The sequence below is a fragment of the Mirounga leonina genome, unplaced genomic scaffold, assembly GCF_011800145.1.
Source record: "Mirounga leonina isolate KUSES-001 unplaced genomic scaffold, KU_Mleo_1.0 Mir_201, whole genome shotgun sequence".
Lineage (NCBI taxonomy): Eukaryota > Metazoa > Chordata > Mammalia > Carnivora > Phocidae > Mirounga > Mirounga leonina.
Window position 1 is genome coordinate 14346273 of NW_023270504.1, and position 18106 is coordinate 14364378.

An 18106-nucleotide genomic window follows, 5' to 3' on the forward strand; every position below is an offset into this window, starting at 1 on the left:
ATAGTCTCAAAAAAAAAAGAGAAAGAAATAGTCTCTACATATTCTAGAAGAATATTTTTCATTTCAAAATGTACCATTACCTCTCCCAAAAAACCCAAAACATTGAGGGTGCCTGGCTCAGTCGGTGGAGCATGCAACCCTTGATGTCAGGATTTTGAGTTCAAGTCCCGTGATGGGTTGTAGAGATTACTTAAAAATAAAGTCTTAAAACAAAACTCCAAACATTCAAATGATATACAGGATTTAACTGCCTTTCTAAGAAAGACTATATGTTTATTAGCATTTCCTTGTAGGTCTGCAACCCTAGGCCTTGTTTTACAGATAAATATCAGTTTTTCATACTGAGCAGCTACCTAAACTAAGGATTTGTGTTTGCCTTTTAAAGAACTCTGAAGAGGTATTAAAGACTTAAAAAAAAAATTAAGCATATAGAAAGCCCCCACCAACTATTTTACATTTATTCAACCATATTTTCCCATTTTAAATTTTATCTGAGTATCTAATACTTCTGTTAATCATATATTATTAAAACAAGAATTCAAATAGCAAACGATAAAAGATGTTTTAAATAACTGTGGCAAATTCTAATCCTTTTAGAGTACTTGTATATTTAAAACATTTTATTAAGGTGTGAAAGGGAAAAAAGTTTTACAGTCAAAGATTTACTGACATGATTATCAATGCTTTCAATCAGAGTAAAACAAATCTTAAAATATGCATTGAGAGGTAATTACTCTTCATCTTAATTTCCTTTCATCTGAAATTCAGAAGTCATGTGTGTCCACTTTAGGGAAGATTTATATAGGAAAAAGTTTATTAGAAAAATAAACAACTTTCAATTTTACAGTATTTTCCACTTCCAAAATTCTTTTATATAGAGGAGATGTGCCTTATGATTTAAATATAATCTTGATTTACAAAATCTCATTTAGTCCTAAGGATACAAAAACACAAATGGTGAAATGTTGGTAACTATTAAGAAATTTCAATGTAAATTTTTTTAAAAAACACCATTTGTTGCAGGTACCTAATATAGCAATATTTACTGAAAAGTATAAATGACTTTCACTGAAATTTACTGTACTGGCTTATTACCAAAATTAGTACTGTAAGATTAAAATGTAGATTAATTTGTGTGTTTTTTAGGTGTGTTTTTTCAAAAATTTTATCGACTATACCAGGAACTGGCAAATTTTTCCTTAAAAGGTCAGAGATGAAGTATTTTGGGTTTGCAGGCCTTCTGTTCTCACTACTCAGCTCTGCCACTACAGGGAGAAAGCAGTCACAGGCAATGCGGACATGAATGGATACGCCTGTGGGCTGCAGTTTGCCTGCTGCTGAACTATACAATGGATTCTGAATAAGAGACTGATAATTTCAGGTGCCATATTCCAAATACGTCATATATGGGGGTTAGGAGGAAGAATATAAATGGTAAACATCACTAAATGAACTATTTTTGGTTAAAATTTTCACACTTATTTCCCAATCTTAATTGCATGTGTATATATACAAGTTATAAAACTATTTCGTTTTAATTCCATATTCTTTTTGGTGTGTTAATATATAGTATCAGACCAAAGTCAGATAAGCAGCAAAGTACCATAAGTGATTGAGTACTCAGAGGCTAGCTAATCAATAACCATGAAATTTGATTCTGACATCTAAATATTTCCAAACAATGAAAAAACTAATTTATTTGCTGTGCCGTTAAAGAAAATATGAGATGTGTATTTCAGATGTCGTTTTAAATTTTAATTGAATTGTTACAATTTTGAAGCTAAATGTGATTTGCTTTGTTTTATTAGAAAAAATACTCAGGCAAGGTCTACAATCATCGGTCAATTAAGAATGACTTACAAGAACATGAGGCAATAAAATAAAAAATACAGGTACAAACTATATATCTGAAACACTTCTATTTGGCAATTTTATAACAAATCAAAATTTTAAAAGAACAAAGGAGATTGCAGATTACTTCGTAGATACAGAATAAAGCAATTGATGAAGTGCTTAAGCAAAAGAAAACAAAAAAAAGTAAAACACACTGCTTTTCTTTTCTTTTCAAAAATAAAATCACATTTGCTACAGATCAAATGGATAATACCCTTATTAAACAACCATTCCAGAATGTCTTCTAGTAGCAGTGCTTTTATTTGCACTTCATTTAATTTTATATGACTCATTTCATGTATATAGCTCTTTACCCCACTGTTAACGAATAAAGTCTCCCATAATTTTTATTCTTTTTAAAATTTTTTAAAGTAAATGAGAAATGACTTATGTATCATGGAACCTTTCCCATTTTGGAACCAAAGGCTTAATTCTATATTTTTGTCTATTCTTTAAAAAATTTAGTGTAAAAATTGCTGGTTTTTATATCACTGTAGTAAAGTGAAAACTCCTCAATCAGGAGTATTTTCTGCAGTTTGACTGCATATAACCACATATACTTTACAATATGTCCTTCCAACAGTAAGGAAATAATTGATTTCACGGTCACTGTCAGAAATGAGTGCCATAATTCTATTATGGGTATAGGTCCTCCCTCAAAGACTTTCTGGAAGGATGTTCAATGTGTTTTGTTCTTATAGATATTAACAGTAGTACATAGTCCCTTAAGTCTGCAAAGACATTTATTGTTAAAGAAGGTGCTTTATTAACAATTCCTCTGGCAGCACTAGTGAATTACAATATCCTTCAATATTATTTCTACCCATAATATATACATTTAACTTTCATGCCTCTAGAAAAACATCTACAGTACATTTCATAATATAAAAATATATTACAAATCTGCTGAATTATTTACAAGCAATGTTCTATTATCTCTATGCAACATTTGTTTGATACAATACTAACAAGTTACACATATTTCCATTTCTGTAAGTTAAAAAAAATCCATATGGCTTCTTGCTTACCAAGCAAGAAAGTGATTTTATTTTCCTTTTCAAAACCAACTTTGGTGCATAAAGGATTCAGTTTGAAAAAACTTAAAAAAAAAAAAAATACAATTTTTCTTACGTTAAGAAAAAACAACTCATAAACCAAATGTTTTCCTCAGAAAAAAAAAAATTAGAGGCTTATATAGGTTAAAATGAAAATATGAGGATTATTCAAATAATTTGAAATAGAGGTTTTTCAAAAACCGTTAACAGATTAGTTATATAGGTAAATATTAACATACTGTACTCCATGAGAAAACCCTAGTCCTGAAAAGGGAGCCACCAGACATACTGCAACACTCTTTAACAGAAATTTTCAGCCCTAATTCGATAGACGAATTTTTAGTTGATTGCAAATGTCGTTCACTGTTTGCTTAAATACAAATTGAACACTTTTCTTATCAGAGTTCTGCAAAAGAACACAAATGGCAACCAATCACATCTATTTATCATAATTGAAAGGTAAATTATCTCTTGATAATTTTCATTGTCTAAATATTTCCTAATATGACTTCAAATCAATAGACACTGTCAAGACAAATATCCTTACAGTGCTTTTGGTATTTTTAAGGGCACATGTTGTAATTGTTTTCTTTCCAATATAAACTACTGTAATCGCTAAAAGGGGGGAAAAAAAGCAGCTTAAAGCAGCAAGCATGCAAAGCCTTTAAGAAGCTGTTCCACTAAGTTGCCAGAAAAGTGTTTGCTCAGTCTCCCACAGTACCATTCCATGAAAATGTGGATATACAGTAATATATTAATATATTCCACAGAAGAGCCTACTTCATTCACAGAATGTTTACACTAAGCATAAATATTATTCTAAATACTGGATTTAAGAAAAAAAAAAGGAAAGGGGTTGACTCTAATGTGCAACTTTTACTAAACCCATTGTCAGTGACTAAGACTGCAGGTGTCCCCGCTTGTTTGCTTTTTATGTATTTATTTATTTTTTACCTCTTCAACCTCTTCTGCGGCATTGTTCTAAAAAAAGAGAAAAGGAATATTCTTTTATTCAACTGAATCAAAACACATTAAGTATTACAAAAGAGACATTAAAAACATTAAATAAGATATAGGCAATGTGATAATCATTGATCATTAAAATTTATTTCCAAAGCATTCACACTTTAATGGATGCAAACTCAGTTACCTAATACAGCTTTTTAATAAATCCTTTTTATGTAACCTGATTCTGAAAGAGATTCTCATGCTTAACACATGCACTTTAACCAACTAGGACTTTAAAACTGATGCTTAAATCTTAAATAAATTATGTTCTTTTTAGTTTCATTTTGAAGTTAGTATGTTTTTGGAAGGTTTGTCATGGTTTCATTTTGAGATGTGTATAAGCCACAAAGTAATTCTCCTAAAACAAGTTAGAACAAATGCTTTTTTACCTCATTTCACAAGTTTTCAAAATCAAAACCCAGACCTTGCTCACATGTTACACCACAGCAAATGTAGCCACTTCTATTAATCTGTACCACTTTAGGAAAGACTCAATTCTAATTTCCGGAACAGTAGAAGCATGAAAGTTTAAACTCAAAATTAAATGTTAAGACCAGGGCAGGGATTGGAGGAGGGGGGTGAAATACAGTTAAAGAAAATTAACTCCACAGATGCATTTAATATGTCTTAAGAACATGTTCATTACCCAAAAATGAAATCCGTAAGAACTGTAGATGTACACTTTTGAGAACATGCAATGGAATTCCTACGCCCTTTTGGACAGTAGTTCCGCACCTGAATGCTTTTTTTTTAAGTCACTAAAAATATTCACTAAAATATCTAATTCGCTTCCTATATACACAAGAATTACAAAAATAAGCTGGTCTGTGAAAAAGGAAGACCCTTAGAGAGGGGGAAGTAGAATGCAGGGCAGAAACACAGAAGTTAGTCTGAATCTTATAATTAAGATTCATGCCCCTTTGTCAACCCTCTGCCTAAGGGATGTTTACAACCAGTTCTAATAGCAGGGTGGCTTTCCCAAAATATCACTCTTTTAGAATGCTAATTTTAATTACTACCTTCAAAGAGTAAGCAGAAATAAACCCTAAATTAAGTACCAGTAAATAAAGAATATTCAATTATTTTCTTATAAAGAGAAAGGTAAATCGTTACTTTCGCGTTATTTTTGGTAGTGGATTTTCTTCAATCTTCTCCTTTAAGGTAATTTCACTATTTACTACACTAGTTAACCTCTTGTTAACATAGTTCATCCCACAAAAAAACAAGTTTTTATGGTACGTATTATTAGCACCTTCATCAGAAGACATTTAAAATAAATTTGGGAGGGGAGTAGGGAAAACTCAAGAGTCTCAATGTTTCCACATGGCAAGGCCCATTATGTTAAAATTTCATTCTCAGAAGATATCTCCAATTACAAGAAATCCTATTATACTGAATAACATTCCAAAAATTGAGTCATAGAATGAACAGAACCTTCAAAGTGTTTAACTGCTTCAGAATTTGGCATAGATCACGGTCTCTTTATGACAGCTAAAATTCATATTTGGGATTATCAATTATTATATTCTATCTTATATTCTTATTCAACCTATCCCTATGCAAAATACATATCAAATTAAAACTGATTTTAAAAACACAGGAAGTTTGCTCATGAAGAGTGCTTTTAAGCATTTTCACCACTTTCTGAATCACCCTAGTATATGTCATTTGGATGAGGCAGTAAGGAGAGTTCAGTCACATACTATCTGTGTAACCTTGGGCAAGCTACTTAAACTCTTGCCTCAGTTTTCCCATCTGTAAAACAGAGATAGTAACACCTACTTCACAGGCTGCTGTGAGGATGAAGTATATGTAAAGCACCTAGCAAAGTGACTCAGCACATAGTCAGAAATGTTGGTCTCTTCTCCTTCCCCCCCTATACCTTCATAAGCACAGCACACTAAAACAAAGGTCAGATCAGAAAGTTATTAGCAATGTGAACACTGAGCTACCTCTTAAAAACAAACACAACAATATTTAAACTGCTCTACTAAAAAGTTTGGGTGGAGTATAAGTTTAAAGATTCAACCATTTATGGTATTTTAGGGCACATGGGATATATTCCCAGACCCACAGAAGTCTGGTATTATAGAAAGAATTACATACTTAAACAAAAGGCACTTATTTTCAAAATACTATATATATTACAATCTAAACTACGTAAGATAAATCGGGAAGTAAAGTGGCATATAAACTTTACCAAAATATTATCTTTCTGGATCCTACAAATTTATAAACGTTTGTGATGTAATTTCCATATACAAAGCTCCAGAAAGCAAACTATGCTTGGTACTGAAATTCAGTACTTAAAAATAAGTCCTAACCTTATATCCAAAATTTAGGGAGATTTAAGATTACAATTCAAAAAGTAAAACATCAAATCAAGAATTAAATTACCTGTATATGTTTGGATCCAAAAGCAAGGCAGTATCTTTGGGTAGCTTTGATAAATGAACTACTTTAGTTTTTAATTGATGTCGTTCACTTTCATTCACCCACACGTCAGGCAGACTATGTAAAAAACAAGTCATAAATGAAATAATATTAATCTTAAGCTTACTCTTCATATAACTTCACATTACCCAGACTTTTCTGCTGGGTTAACAAGCTTTTCAGGAGCCAAGAACAGCAATGGGATGCAGAGTCTCAGCTAAAAAATGGCAGTGAAATTTCAGGCATGAATTTGGGAATGAGTTAGGAATTTCTGGTGGCAAAGCCACATCAAACTTGGAAACATGCATTATAAAACACTTAATTCATGGAGTAAAATTCATATTTGAGCTTGACTTGATGACATTTTGACAATGACTGCTTTTTATTTTCATTTTTTATTGAATTACAGTTGACTTACAATGTTATATTAGTTTCAGGTGTACTACATATTAAATTCAACAATTCTACATTACTCTGTCACCATATCACATTATTATAGTACCACTGACTATATTCCTTATGCTGACACCAAGGTTTGTTTGTGTTTTTTTTTTAAGATTTTATTTATTCATTCAAGACACAGAGATACAGAGAGAGCAAGAGCATGAGCAGGGGGAGAGGCAGAGGGAGAGGGAGAAACAGGCTCCCCGCCGAGCCAGGAGCCGGACGCGGGGCTCGATCCCAGGACCCTGGGATCATGACCCGAGCCGAAGGCAGACGCCCAACCATCTGAGCCACCCAGGCGCCCCTGACACCAAGGTTTTTTGTTTTTTTTTTGTTTTTTTTTTTAAAGATTTTATTTATTTATTTGAGACAGAGAGAATGAGAGAGACGGAGAGCACATGAGAGGGGGGAGGGTCAGTGGGAGAAGCAGACTCCCTGCTGAGCAGGGAGCCCGATGCGGGACTCGATCCAGGGACTCCAGGATCATGACCTGAGCCGAAGGCAGTCGCTTAACCAACTGAGCCACCCAGGTGCCCCTGACACCAAGGTTTTTAATGAAGAAATAAACAAACACTCCACTAGATTAAAACCCATGTAAAAAAATGCAAGTGATCAAATCCTGAATTCAAAGAAAGCTAATCCTACCAGGAAATTCAAATAAAAGCATTCTGATATTTGGACTGATCAATTTCCAAAATACTAAGAATACACATATATTTCAATATATCTTAAAGGAACTATGTTTTTAACCTTAATATAAAAAGAGCTCTTACAAATCAGTATGAAACAGGTGAATATTCATTGGGGAAAAAGGGACAGGGGAGACAAAGGACACAAACCCAACAATTCACCAAAGATAAAAAGTTTAAAAATTATATGTAATCATAGAAATACAAAATTTGTGATAATAATCAATGTATTAATAGTAAGCCAGAGAAATAAGCTCTCTAATGTAGTAGGTGGGATTATAATTGGCACAAACTTTCAGGAAGGCAATGTGTATCGAAAACCATTAACATTTTGCAGTTTGCGTATTGATTTTAATAGCTCTTAACAGTAGAGAAAAATGGGTAACTTTAATGTTTCAGCTAAAAAGGAGCTCATTAGGGGTGCCTGGGTGGCTCAGTTGGTTAAGCGACTGCCTTCGGCTCAGGTCATGATACTGGAGTCCCGGGATCGAGTCCCGCATCGGGCTCCCTGCTCAGCGGGGAGTCTGCTTCTCCCTCTGACCCTTCTCCCTCTCATGCTCTCTGTCTCTCATTCTCTCTCTCAAATAAATAAATAAAATCTTAAAAAAAAAAAAAGGAGCTCATTAAATAAATTTTACAAAGCCATTTCAAAATATTTTACAGTAGGGGCGCCTGGGTGGCTCAGTTGTTGGGCGTTTGCCTTCAGCTCAGGTCATAATCCCAGGGTCCTGGGGTCGAGCCCCGCATCGGGGCTCCCTGCTCGGCCAGGAGCCTGCTTCTCCCTCTCCCACTCCCCCTGCTTGTGTTCCCTCTCTAGCTGTCTCTCTCTCTCTGTCAAATAAATAAAATAAAATAAAATCTTAAAAAAAAAAAAATTTTTACAGTAGCATTTCCACAAAACCTGGGTGGGAAGGGGGGAAAGTGGTGGAAAATATGTTCTACATTAATGGCAGTTTGATAGTCACAGATCTAAAAAAAAAAAAAGCTAGATTTCTTTACCAATATGCTAGCATGTATTGTAAACTCCCAAATCTATTTAAGAACTCTTAATTCATGGGGCACCAGTGATTCAGTCTGTTGAGCATCTGACTCTTGATTTCGGCTCAGGTCATGATCTCAGGGTTTTGAGATAAAGCCCCACGCCGGGCTCCACACCCAACATGGAGCCTGCTTAGTTTTCTCTCTCTCCCTCGGCCCCTTTTTTCACCCCCATTCTCTCCCTTCTCTTAAAAAAAAAAAAAGAATAAGAACTCTTAATTCACATCACATTCATTAACATCTCCTTAGAATGAGAAAATATTATAGAAAGGTATTTAATAACAAAGACAAATGTTAACCACATACTACTGATTTCTGAAAAACCAAGGATACATGAGATTCCATCCACTTAACTTTATTCTATTCTTGGTAGTTTTTTATTTTATCCAAAACTTCTATGATACACTTTCATTACCTTTTCTAACAAGAAAAAAAAAAAATTTAATGAAAAGATAAAAGGAAAATTGAACATGAAATGTCTAATTAAGGGATGCCTGGGTGGCTCAGGTGGTTAAACATCTGTCCTCAGCTCAGGTCATGATCCCAGGATCCTGGGATGGAGCCCCACCATCAGGCTCTCTGCTCACTGGGGAGCCTGCTACTCCCTTGCTCTCTGCCCCTCCCCCTGCTTGTGCACGCTCTCTCTGTTAAATAAATAACAATCTTTGGGGAAAAAAAAGAAAGAAAAGAAAGAAACGTCTAATTAAGGAGCATGTGGGCCAGAAAAACATAACTTGCTAGAAAACTAGCCAATTGATTTTTCTTCAAAATACCTTGTGTGGTAGAAAACATTTAGAAATTTTTTAAATAAACAATTCAAACAAAGGCACAACTAAGGCTGCTTGCATACTACCTAAGGGTCACTGAAAAATCCTAAAAATAATCACATAATCACATCCTAAAAATGATGCTATTACAACTTTTATTAAAAACAGTAAAAAAGGAGTGCCTGGGTGGCTCAGTCGTTAAGCGTCTGCCTTCGGCTCAGGTCATGATCCCAGGGTCCTGGGATCGAGCCCCGCATCGGGCTCCCTGCTCCGCGGGGAAGCCTGCTTCTCCCTCTCCTGCTCCCCCTGCTTGTGTTCCCTCTCTCGCTGTGCCTCTCTCTGTCAAATAAATAAATAAAATCTTAAAAAAAAAAAAGACTAAAAAAAAAAAAGTCATAAAAAAAAAAGAGCTTTCACAGATTATCTTTTTAATACTGACAAGTCAAAATGTTTTGCAGTTTAATTTCTGTAATTCTTTTATGATATTCAAATCCAGTAACTTAAGTAATTTTTTAGTATAAAATTTTAATAAAAATAAGAGTCTATTCATTATACACAGTATTCCAAATACTTACATGTCTTCAGGCATCCAATGAAGCAAAAGTTTTATCTTTCCAGAATCCTCTTTTCTCTTAGCTATTACCTAGTAATGATATAAAAGAGATCATAAAAATGATTTGTAGAACATTATTTTAATATATCAATAAAAAGTACTTTTGATCCTAATCAAGATTTTTTAAGTGTTCATATCCTAGACCATTTATTACTACAATATTTTGTTCTGACCTGCTTTGAGAAGCTTCACCTTTGATAATGTATTTTCACAAAAAAGAGAAAAAAGGAGTTGAAGTTTTGCATTGCCAAATACTAATACCATGTTAACTTTATTAAGGGACTGAAAATGCTATTTATTTTACTATCAATTAAAGTCTGAAGATCAGCTAGACTGCCAGCCAAAAATCCGTATTGGCTGGAATATTCTTTTTTTTTCTAAAGATTTTGTTTATTTGACAGAGAGAGACACAGCGAGAGAGGGAACACAAGCAGGGGGAGTGGGAGAGGGAGAAGCAGGCTTCCCACCAAGCAGGGAGCCCGATGCAGGGCTCGATCCCAGGGCCCTGGGATCATGACCTGAGCCGAAGGCAGACACTTAACAACTGAGCCACCCAGGCGCCCCTGGCTGGAATATTCTTGAAGAACAAGTAAAAGAGTAAAGAAAAAATAACAACAGCTGAGATAGGAAAAGTCTCTAATTTATGACTAAGATATTTATTGTTTGCTTGGATGTTTCTGTTTGCTGGTTGGTCTGTTATTTTATTTTATTTTTATTTTTTATTTTTTTAAAGATTTTTATTTATTTATTTGACAGAGAGAGATATAGCGAGAGCAGGAACACAAGCAGGGGGAGTGGGAGAGGGAGAAGCAGGCTTCCTGCCGAGCAGGGAGCCCGATGTGGGACTCGATCCCAGGACCCTGGGATCATGACCTGAGGCGAAGGCAGACGCCCAACGACTGAGCCACCCAGGCGCCCTGGTCTGTTATTTTAAATGAAACATTAGCCGATCAGTGTTTAGGTTCAGTTATAAGGAATCTACAGATCAAAGTTAAATGGTGGATCAACTGAATAAAAAGACCAAATAATATAAAACGTAAAAAAAGGCAACATACTTGACATTCATTACCAGATTCTGAAAACTTAAGGAAATGCTTAAATAACTGACCAAAATTGTTATTTTATAACTCTTACAACTTCCATATTAACAGAATTAGCACTTTAGTGTTCTCATAATCTAAATCTCAGTATTTTTACCAAGTTTAAGCAGCAGCCACCTCAAACTATATTAGAACTAAGTAAAGGGCGCCTGGGTGGCTCAGTTGGTTAAGCGACTGCCTTCGCCTCAGGTCATGATCCTGGAGTCCCGGGATAGAGTCCCGCATCGGGCTCCCTGCTCGGCAGGGAGTCTGCTTCTCCCTCTGACCCTCCTCCCTCTCATGCTCTCTGTCTCTCATTCTCTCTGTCTCAAATAAATAAATAAAATCTTAAAAAAAAAAAAAAAAAGAACTAAGTAAAAACAGCACTTTATAAAAAAATACCTCTATTCCCATTATTTAAAAACCAACACTAACTCTAGACTTGGCAATGAGATTAATTTAAGAGCCCAAAGACAGATCTGAAAATGTTGAAACAAAATACCTATACAAAAAAATAAGACATGAAAACAATGCAAACCAACCAAGCACAGCAAGCCAACTAACTGGTAACTAGGATTCTGCTGACCTCTTCTGGAGAAGGCTCAAAAGAAAACGTTTCAATTAAAGAAGTAAGACAAATTAGGGCAGCTGCACAGTATGTACCTCACAACCTATTTTTCTGCAAACTGTTTCATTATCAGTATGGTTATTTCCTCTAATTGCTTATTTGGATGCTAGGAAACTTAAATTTGCAGTTAATATTGAATAGTCTGCCTACTAAAAGAAGTGATTCAGGGCGCCTGGGTGGCTCAGTTGTCGGGTGTCTGCCTTCGGCTCGGGTCATGATCCTGGGGTCCTGGGATCAGGCCCCGCATCGGGCTCCCTGCTTGGCGGCAAGCCTGCTTCTCCCTCTCCCCACTCCCCCTGCTTGTGTTTCCTCTCTCGCTATGTCTCTCTCTGTCAAATAAATAAAATCTTTAAAAAAAAAAAAGAAGTGGGGGCGCCTGGGTGGCTCAGTCATTAAGCGTCTGCCTTCGGCTCAGGTCATGATCCCAGGGTCCTGGGATCGAGCCCCGCATCGGGCTCCCTGCTCGGCCGGGAGCCTGCTTCTCCCTCTCCCACTCCCCCTGCTTGTGTTCCCCTCTCTCGCTGTGTCTCTCTCTGTCAAATAAATAAAATCTTTAAAAAAAAAAAAAAGAAATGATTCTATTTAACACAACACCGCCTCCATCAAAACCTTCCTAGTCATGGAATATGGGAGGTCCACATAACCCCCTTCTTTTCTATTGTGTCCAATGAAGTACCTTTTCCCATACTGTTACCTCTTCTTTCCACTTTCCTCAGGAAAAAGCACTCCTCAGATTACACTCTACCTTTGTGGCTCTTCCTCAGTTCAAGGTATTCATGCATCCCTGATGTGACTTCAGGGTGCAAATCACTCTTATTCGTTAGTTTTTTATTGTACGGCAAACATTAAGTATCATGTTCTTAAAACCTCTCAGATATTTTCTACAGCTAAAAAACTGATTTTCATGTTCACAGACGATTTTGACACAGTGAATTAAAAAAATTTTTTTTCCAGACTCCTAATATCACCAGTTTTCAGTTCCTTCATTCTTTTGATCATCTCTGTTCTTCCCATGGTGAACCTAAAGATTTCATCACAAGAAGCTGCTCTAATGGGCGCCTGGGTGGCTCAGTCGTTAAACGTCTGCCTTCGGCTCAGGTCATGATCCCAGGGTCCTGGGATCGAGTCCCACATTGGGCTCCCTGCTCAGCAGGAAGCCTGCTTCTCCCTCTTCCACTCCCCCTGCTTGTGTTCCTGCTCTCGCTATATCTCTCTCTGTCAAATAAATAAATAAAATCTTCAAAAAAAAAAAAAAAAAAAGCTGCTCTAATGAAAGCATGTGAACATTGGTGCTTCATTTTCAAAACACAAGCTTATTCACCGTCACCATCATTATTCCTTAATATTCATGATACTTGCTCATTACTAAACCATTATTTCACCAGACCTATTGCCCTTTAAAATCAGTGATAAGCCCCAAACCTCATTCCTTACACTTCTCTATTTATACTTAGTTCCTAGGTGACCATATCCAGTCTGATTCCTTTAAGTACCACTAATATGCTGAAAATGTCCATATTTGTATCTGTAGCCACACCTCTCCTCTGGGCTCAAACTCTTACCTCCATCTGGCTAAGTGAAAGAGGCAACAGATTCTCTACTGAAAGTGTCAAAAATTAAGCTCTTGACACTGCCCTCTCCCTCAATCTGCTCTCCCCAAATTCTCTGTTAGATGGCAACTCCATTCTTTTGTCCAGTTGCCCAGGCCAAAAACAGTGGAGTTATCCTTTACTTTCATTATCAAACACAACATCTGATCCATCCATAATTCTGGCCAGTACTTCTTTTTTTTTTTTAAAATTAGAGAGAGAGTACGAGCAGGGGGAGCAGCAGGCAGAGGGAGAGGGAGGAGGAGCCCGATGTGGGGCTCAATCCCAGGACCCTGAGATCGTGACCTGAGCCGAAGGCAGACGCTTAACCGTCTGAGCCACCCATGGTCAGTACTACTTTCTAAAGATATTCAGAATCTAACAATTCTTAGCATCTCCACTGTAACCATTCTGGCCTTTTCTCACCTCAGGTACTAAAAGGACTGATCCTCTTTTCCCCATCCTGACCTACATTCTGTTTTCAACACAGAAACCCAAGTGAGCACATTAAAATCCACATGAGAGGAAAGAGATCAGTGAAGTTTTACACTAGAAAACTTTTGAGTGATGGGAATGTTCTATATCTTAACTGTGGCGGCCGGTGGTGGTTTCACAGATCAACTGTCAAAACTCATAAAACTGTGTACTTTAAATGGGTGCAGTTTATATTTATTATACCTCAATAAAAATTACAAAACTTAAAAAATCACATCAGATCATGGCTACTCAAACTTCTTCAATGGCTTTCAATCACACAAAGAATAAAAACCAAAGTCTTAGTACAACAAGATTCTCCCCCTATTACCTCTCTGACTTAACTCCTACTCTCTGCCTTCTCGCATACTTGGCATATTTTCAGACATACTTAACATATTCCTATTTTTCAATTTTATATTTGATTTTCCCTCTAGCTATGACATTCATCCCCCTAATAATTAAATGGCTCATCCCCCACTTCCTGTAAGTTTTTGCAATTTACTACTATTTCATCTTGTTTATCCTGTCTCTTCCACTAGACACAGTTGTTTTGTTTTAATGGTTTTGTTCACTGTTGTATCATTAGTACACAGTAGGTGCTCAATATTTAAGTGAATGAACAAACAGGTACTAATGCCATACTTTGGGTCTGGTGACCACATCTTACTTACTGACCTTTGAAAAAAAGAACAATTATAGACCTACCAAATCATAAACCTATGTTACCAAACTTCAAAGGAGGATTTCAGGGGCGCCTGGGTGTTCAGTTGGTTAAGCATCTGCCTTCAGCTCGGTCATAATCCCAGGGTGCTGGGATGGAGCCCTGTGTCGGGATCCCTGCTCAGCGAGGAATGTGTTTCTCCCTCTCCCTTTGCCCCTCCGCCCACTTGTGCTCTCTTCTCTTTCTTTCTCAAATAAATAAAATATTTTAAAAACAATAACAACAACAAGAAGGGAGGACTTTAACCATTACTGCTGAACAAGTACCTGATCTTGCTGAATCCCAACAGAATTCCCAATACAGTCATTTTAACTGTCTTCTCAAACTCTAATTTTCCTTTCAACCCTTTCATTCTTATTTAGATAACTATATTTCCAATGTTCTTTTTTTAATCCAATGTTCTTTAAAAGAGAATAAATAACGGTGCACCTTTCCTCAAACCCAAACTCATAACACATGCTCCAATCTCAGAAAATGTCCCTTGCTTTCGGTCTAATCTTTACATTTCTTGCCCTTCATTCTGGTAATCATAATCAAAATTGGGAATGTTTCACTGGAAGTATACATAAAAGAAAAAGTGAAAATGCAATGCAATAGAGTTATTTATAGGAGATGGAAAAACTATTCAAACCAGTAGAGAAACTGGTATCAATACTGATTTTTTTAGGCAGCTCTTTCTGCCCACAGGTCCTGTCTCCATGCTATACTAAAACCACATTTTTGCACCAATAATAATAATAATAGATCTTTTGTATTTAATTCTTGTGCATTCTGACTGATATAAGAAATAAAACCTAGGGCGCCTGGGTGGCTCAGTTGGTTAAGCGACTGCCTTCGGCTCAGGTCATGATCCTAGTCCCTGGATGGAGTCCCGCATCGGGCTCCCTGCTCAGCGGGGAGTCTGCTTTGCCCTCTGACCCTATCCCCTCTCATGTGTTCTCTCTCATTCTCTCTCTCTCAAATAAATAAATAAAATCTTTAAAAAAAGAAAGAAAACCTAAATTTAGTATATTTTATATTTCAACAGTCAAAATTAAACAATCCCTTTCTCCAGGGTTTCAAATCACCAAGGTCTGGTCTAAAATTTATCTCTACTAACTTACCTACACCAAAATACACCAATTTAAGGATGACTGGATAATAAAATGGCAAGGGGCATGGGAATAAAGAACAACTCTCTGTTACTTCCTAGCTAACCAAAAATAAAAGTATTTATTGCTTTTTCAAATTTGACACTTGAAATTTGAACTTGATACTGAACATAGTCATTCAAACAAATATACAGACTGCCTACTATGTGTCAAGGCACAATTACAGAAATTTGGGATACATCAGTAGAATAAACAAAAACTCCCTCCTTCACAAATCTTTAATCTGTGGCCGTTATCTTATTTAATTCCAACTTTAGATGTGTTCTGGGGGGTGAGGGGGAAGCATGTAAGCACTTATGGCTATGAGTTAAAAAGAGTCTAATATTCTAATTTTACAAATGAGGAAAGCAGAAAAGACACCTAGTTTAAGGTTAGAGCCTGATCTTCAAATGCCTACAAGCCCAAATGTCACCCCAATATTCCTAAATAGCTCAAATTAAAGGCTAAAATATTCAATTTAATCATCAAAATGTTGAATTGTGGAAAATACAGTTGACTCTTGAACAATGCAGAGGTTAGGACTGCCAACCACCCATATTATCGAAAATCCACGTTTAACTTTTGACTCCCCAAGAACTTTACAACAGTCTATTGATCAGAAGCCTTACTGATAACATAAACAGTCGATTAATATATTTTATACATCATATGTATTATATACCATATCTTATAATAAACTAGAAGAAAATATTAAGAAAATCATAAGGAAGAAAAATACATTTACGGTACTTTACTATCTTTATTGAAAAAAAATCTGTGTTAAGTGGACCTGTGCAGTTCAAACCCATGTTAAGAGTTAACTGTATTTGCTTTATAACCAACAATACATGTAATTTTTAAAATACTGATAAAGCAGAACTTTTTGTGATTTTGTTAAAATATATTTTAAGATTTTGAGCAGTTTAGAAATATGATTGTGAAAGTCAAAATACATGTTCTTGCAAACCTACATTGATAATTAAAAAAAAACAATAACAAATACTTACAGTACTATGAAAAACAACACTGTGTCCCTTCCCTAAACTTTCTATATGAGCTGAGAGATTAAAGCATATGGCTCGATGTCTTATCGCATCCAGTGTTTGTGCATCGAAGAAATCATGTGGTCGTGCTAAAAGTCAATACAAAAAGGTAAAGAATATTTAGAAAAATGCAACAATCTGCCAAGATTTTCCACAAAAATATGTAAGAAGAAGGACTGAAACAATTAACATACGTATCTGGTATTTAAATAAAAAATTTTATTTTGCTTTCAGAACACAGGGTCTACCTGACAAGAAGGATACACAAAAGTAGACTTCCAACTAATGAGTGAATGTGTGTTAACTATGCCCATTGGTGTGTGAGGTTCTAACCTTAGGCCTCATGATTCCACACTACAGCTACTATCTTTTCCATATAATTTCATATTTTATTTCAGTACCTCTCCTGAGCACCAGTCCTGTATTTTCAACAATCTGATGAGTATCTCATCTATCAATATGCTGAGATCTAATTCACCACACCCAAATATATAAAATACACGTCATGAATATTCTGTATTAACATGTGATCAAAAATTTTCCAAATCTGGGGCACCTGGCTGGCTCAGTTGGAGGAGCAAAGGACTCGATCTCAGGACTGTGAGTTTGAGCTCCACGTTGGGTGTAGAGATTACTTAAATAAATTTAAAAACAATTTTTTTTTCCAAATCTGAAAAACCTGTAATATTATTTTGGAGTTTTTGGCAAGTATTTTCTTGAATATAAGTAACTCTTCGGGGGCGCCTGGCTGGTACAGATGGTTGAGCATCTGACTCAGTTTGGGCTCAGGTCCTGAACAGTGTCCTGAGATTGAGCCCCGTATCAGCTCCACACTTAGTGGGCAGTCTGCTTGGGATTTGCTCTCCCTCTCCCTCTCAAATAAATAAATATTCAAAGAAAAAAAATAACTCTAACAACAATCTAAGAAAATTATAAATACAGTTTTCAGTGCCAATGAGTCTGCCAAAATTCTAACTCCCAACTCCACCAGTTATTAGCTGTGTGACTTCGGCAACTGCTTAATCTACTTAACCTGTTTCCTTATTTGTGAAATGAATATACAACAGCTATAGACTATGATTAAGTAAAACAAATGCATATGAAAAATGTCTTAAATCACAAAGTGGTTTATATTAATAAGCTTATACTACTTTTTAAAATAAGTTCACAAATCTGGAGTAAGCAATCTCTTAGTGTAATCACAACAAAACTATACACTGAAGATTTAATTTGGTTTGGTAAGAACATTTTTTAAATTTCTGTTTTAATCCCACTAGTATTATTATAAATTATGCTATTTTTATTCCTAATAAGAATGTTGCTCAAAATAAGGAAAGTGAATTTCATATTTTACAATTGTGGAGCTTACTAATACATGAAAATTTTCAAGATCATCTGTAATTAAAAATTAAATTTTATTGACAATAAATGAAATGGCCTGATTTCCTGGTACAGTCTATTCTGAATTACATGTATGCTGATTTACCACACTATTCTGA

The 18106-nt window shown here is 35.6% G+C and overlaps 1 protein-coding gene across 1 annotated transcript in view; it reads right to left on the reverse strand.

Annotated features, from left to right (window-relative positions):
- Positions 1 to 605: 605 nt before the first annotated feature.
- The window catches only part of AEBP2 (AE binding protein 2), a 70346-nt gene continuing 52845 nt past the window's right edge, over positions 606 to 18106 (reverse strand). The window contains exons 5-9 of the mRNA XM_035028120.1: positions 16572 to 16696; positions 9903 to 9970; positions 6354 to 6467; positions 3903 to 3929; positions 606 to 3354 (exon numbers count right to left, since the gene is read on the reverse strand). Coding sequence (XP_034884011.1) covers positions 3309 to 3354; positions 3903 to 3929; positions 6354 to 6467; positions 9903 to 9970; positions 16572 to 16696 — 380 coding nt within the window. The 3' untranslated portion in view covers positions 606 to 3308. The remainder of the gene's footprint in view (positions 3355 to 3902; positions 3930 to 6353; positions 6468 to 9902; positions 9971 to 16571; positions 16697 to 18106) is intronic.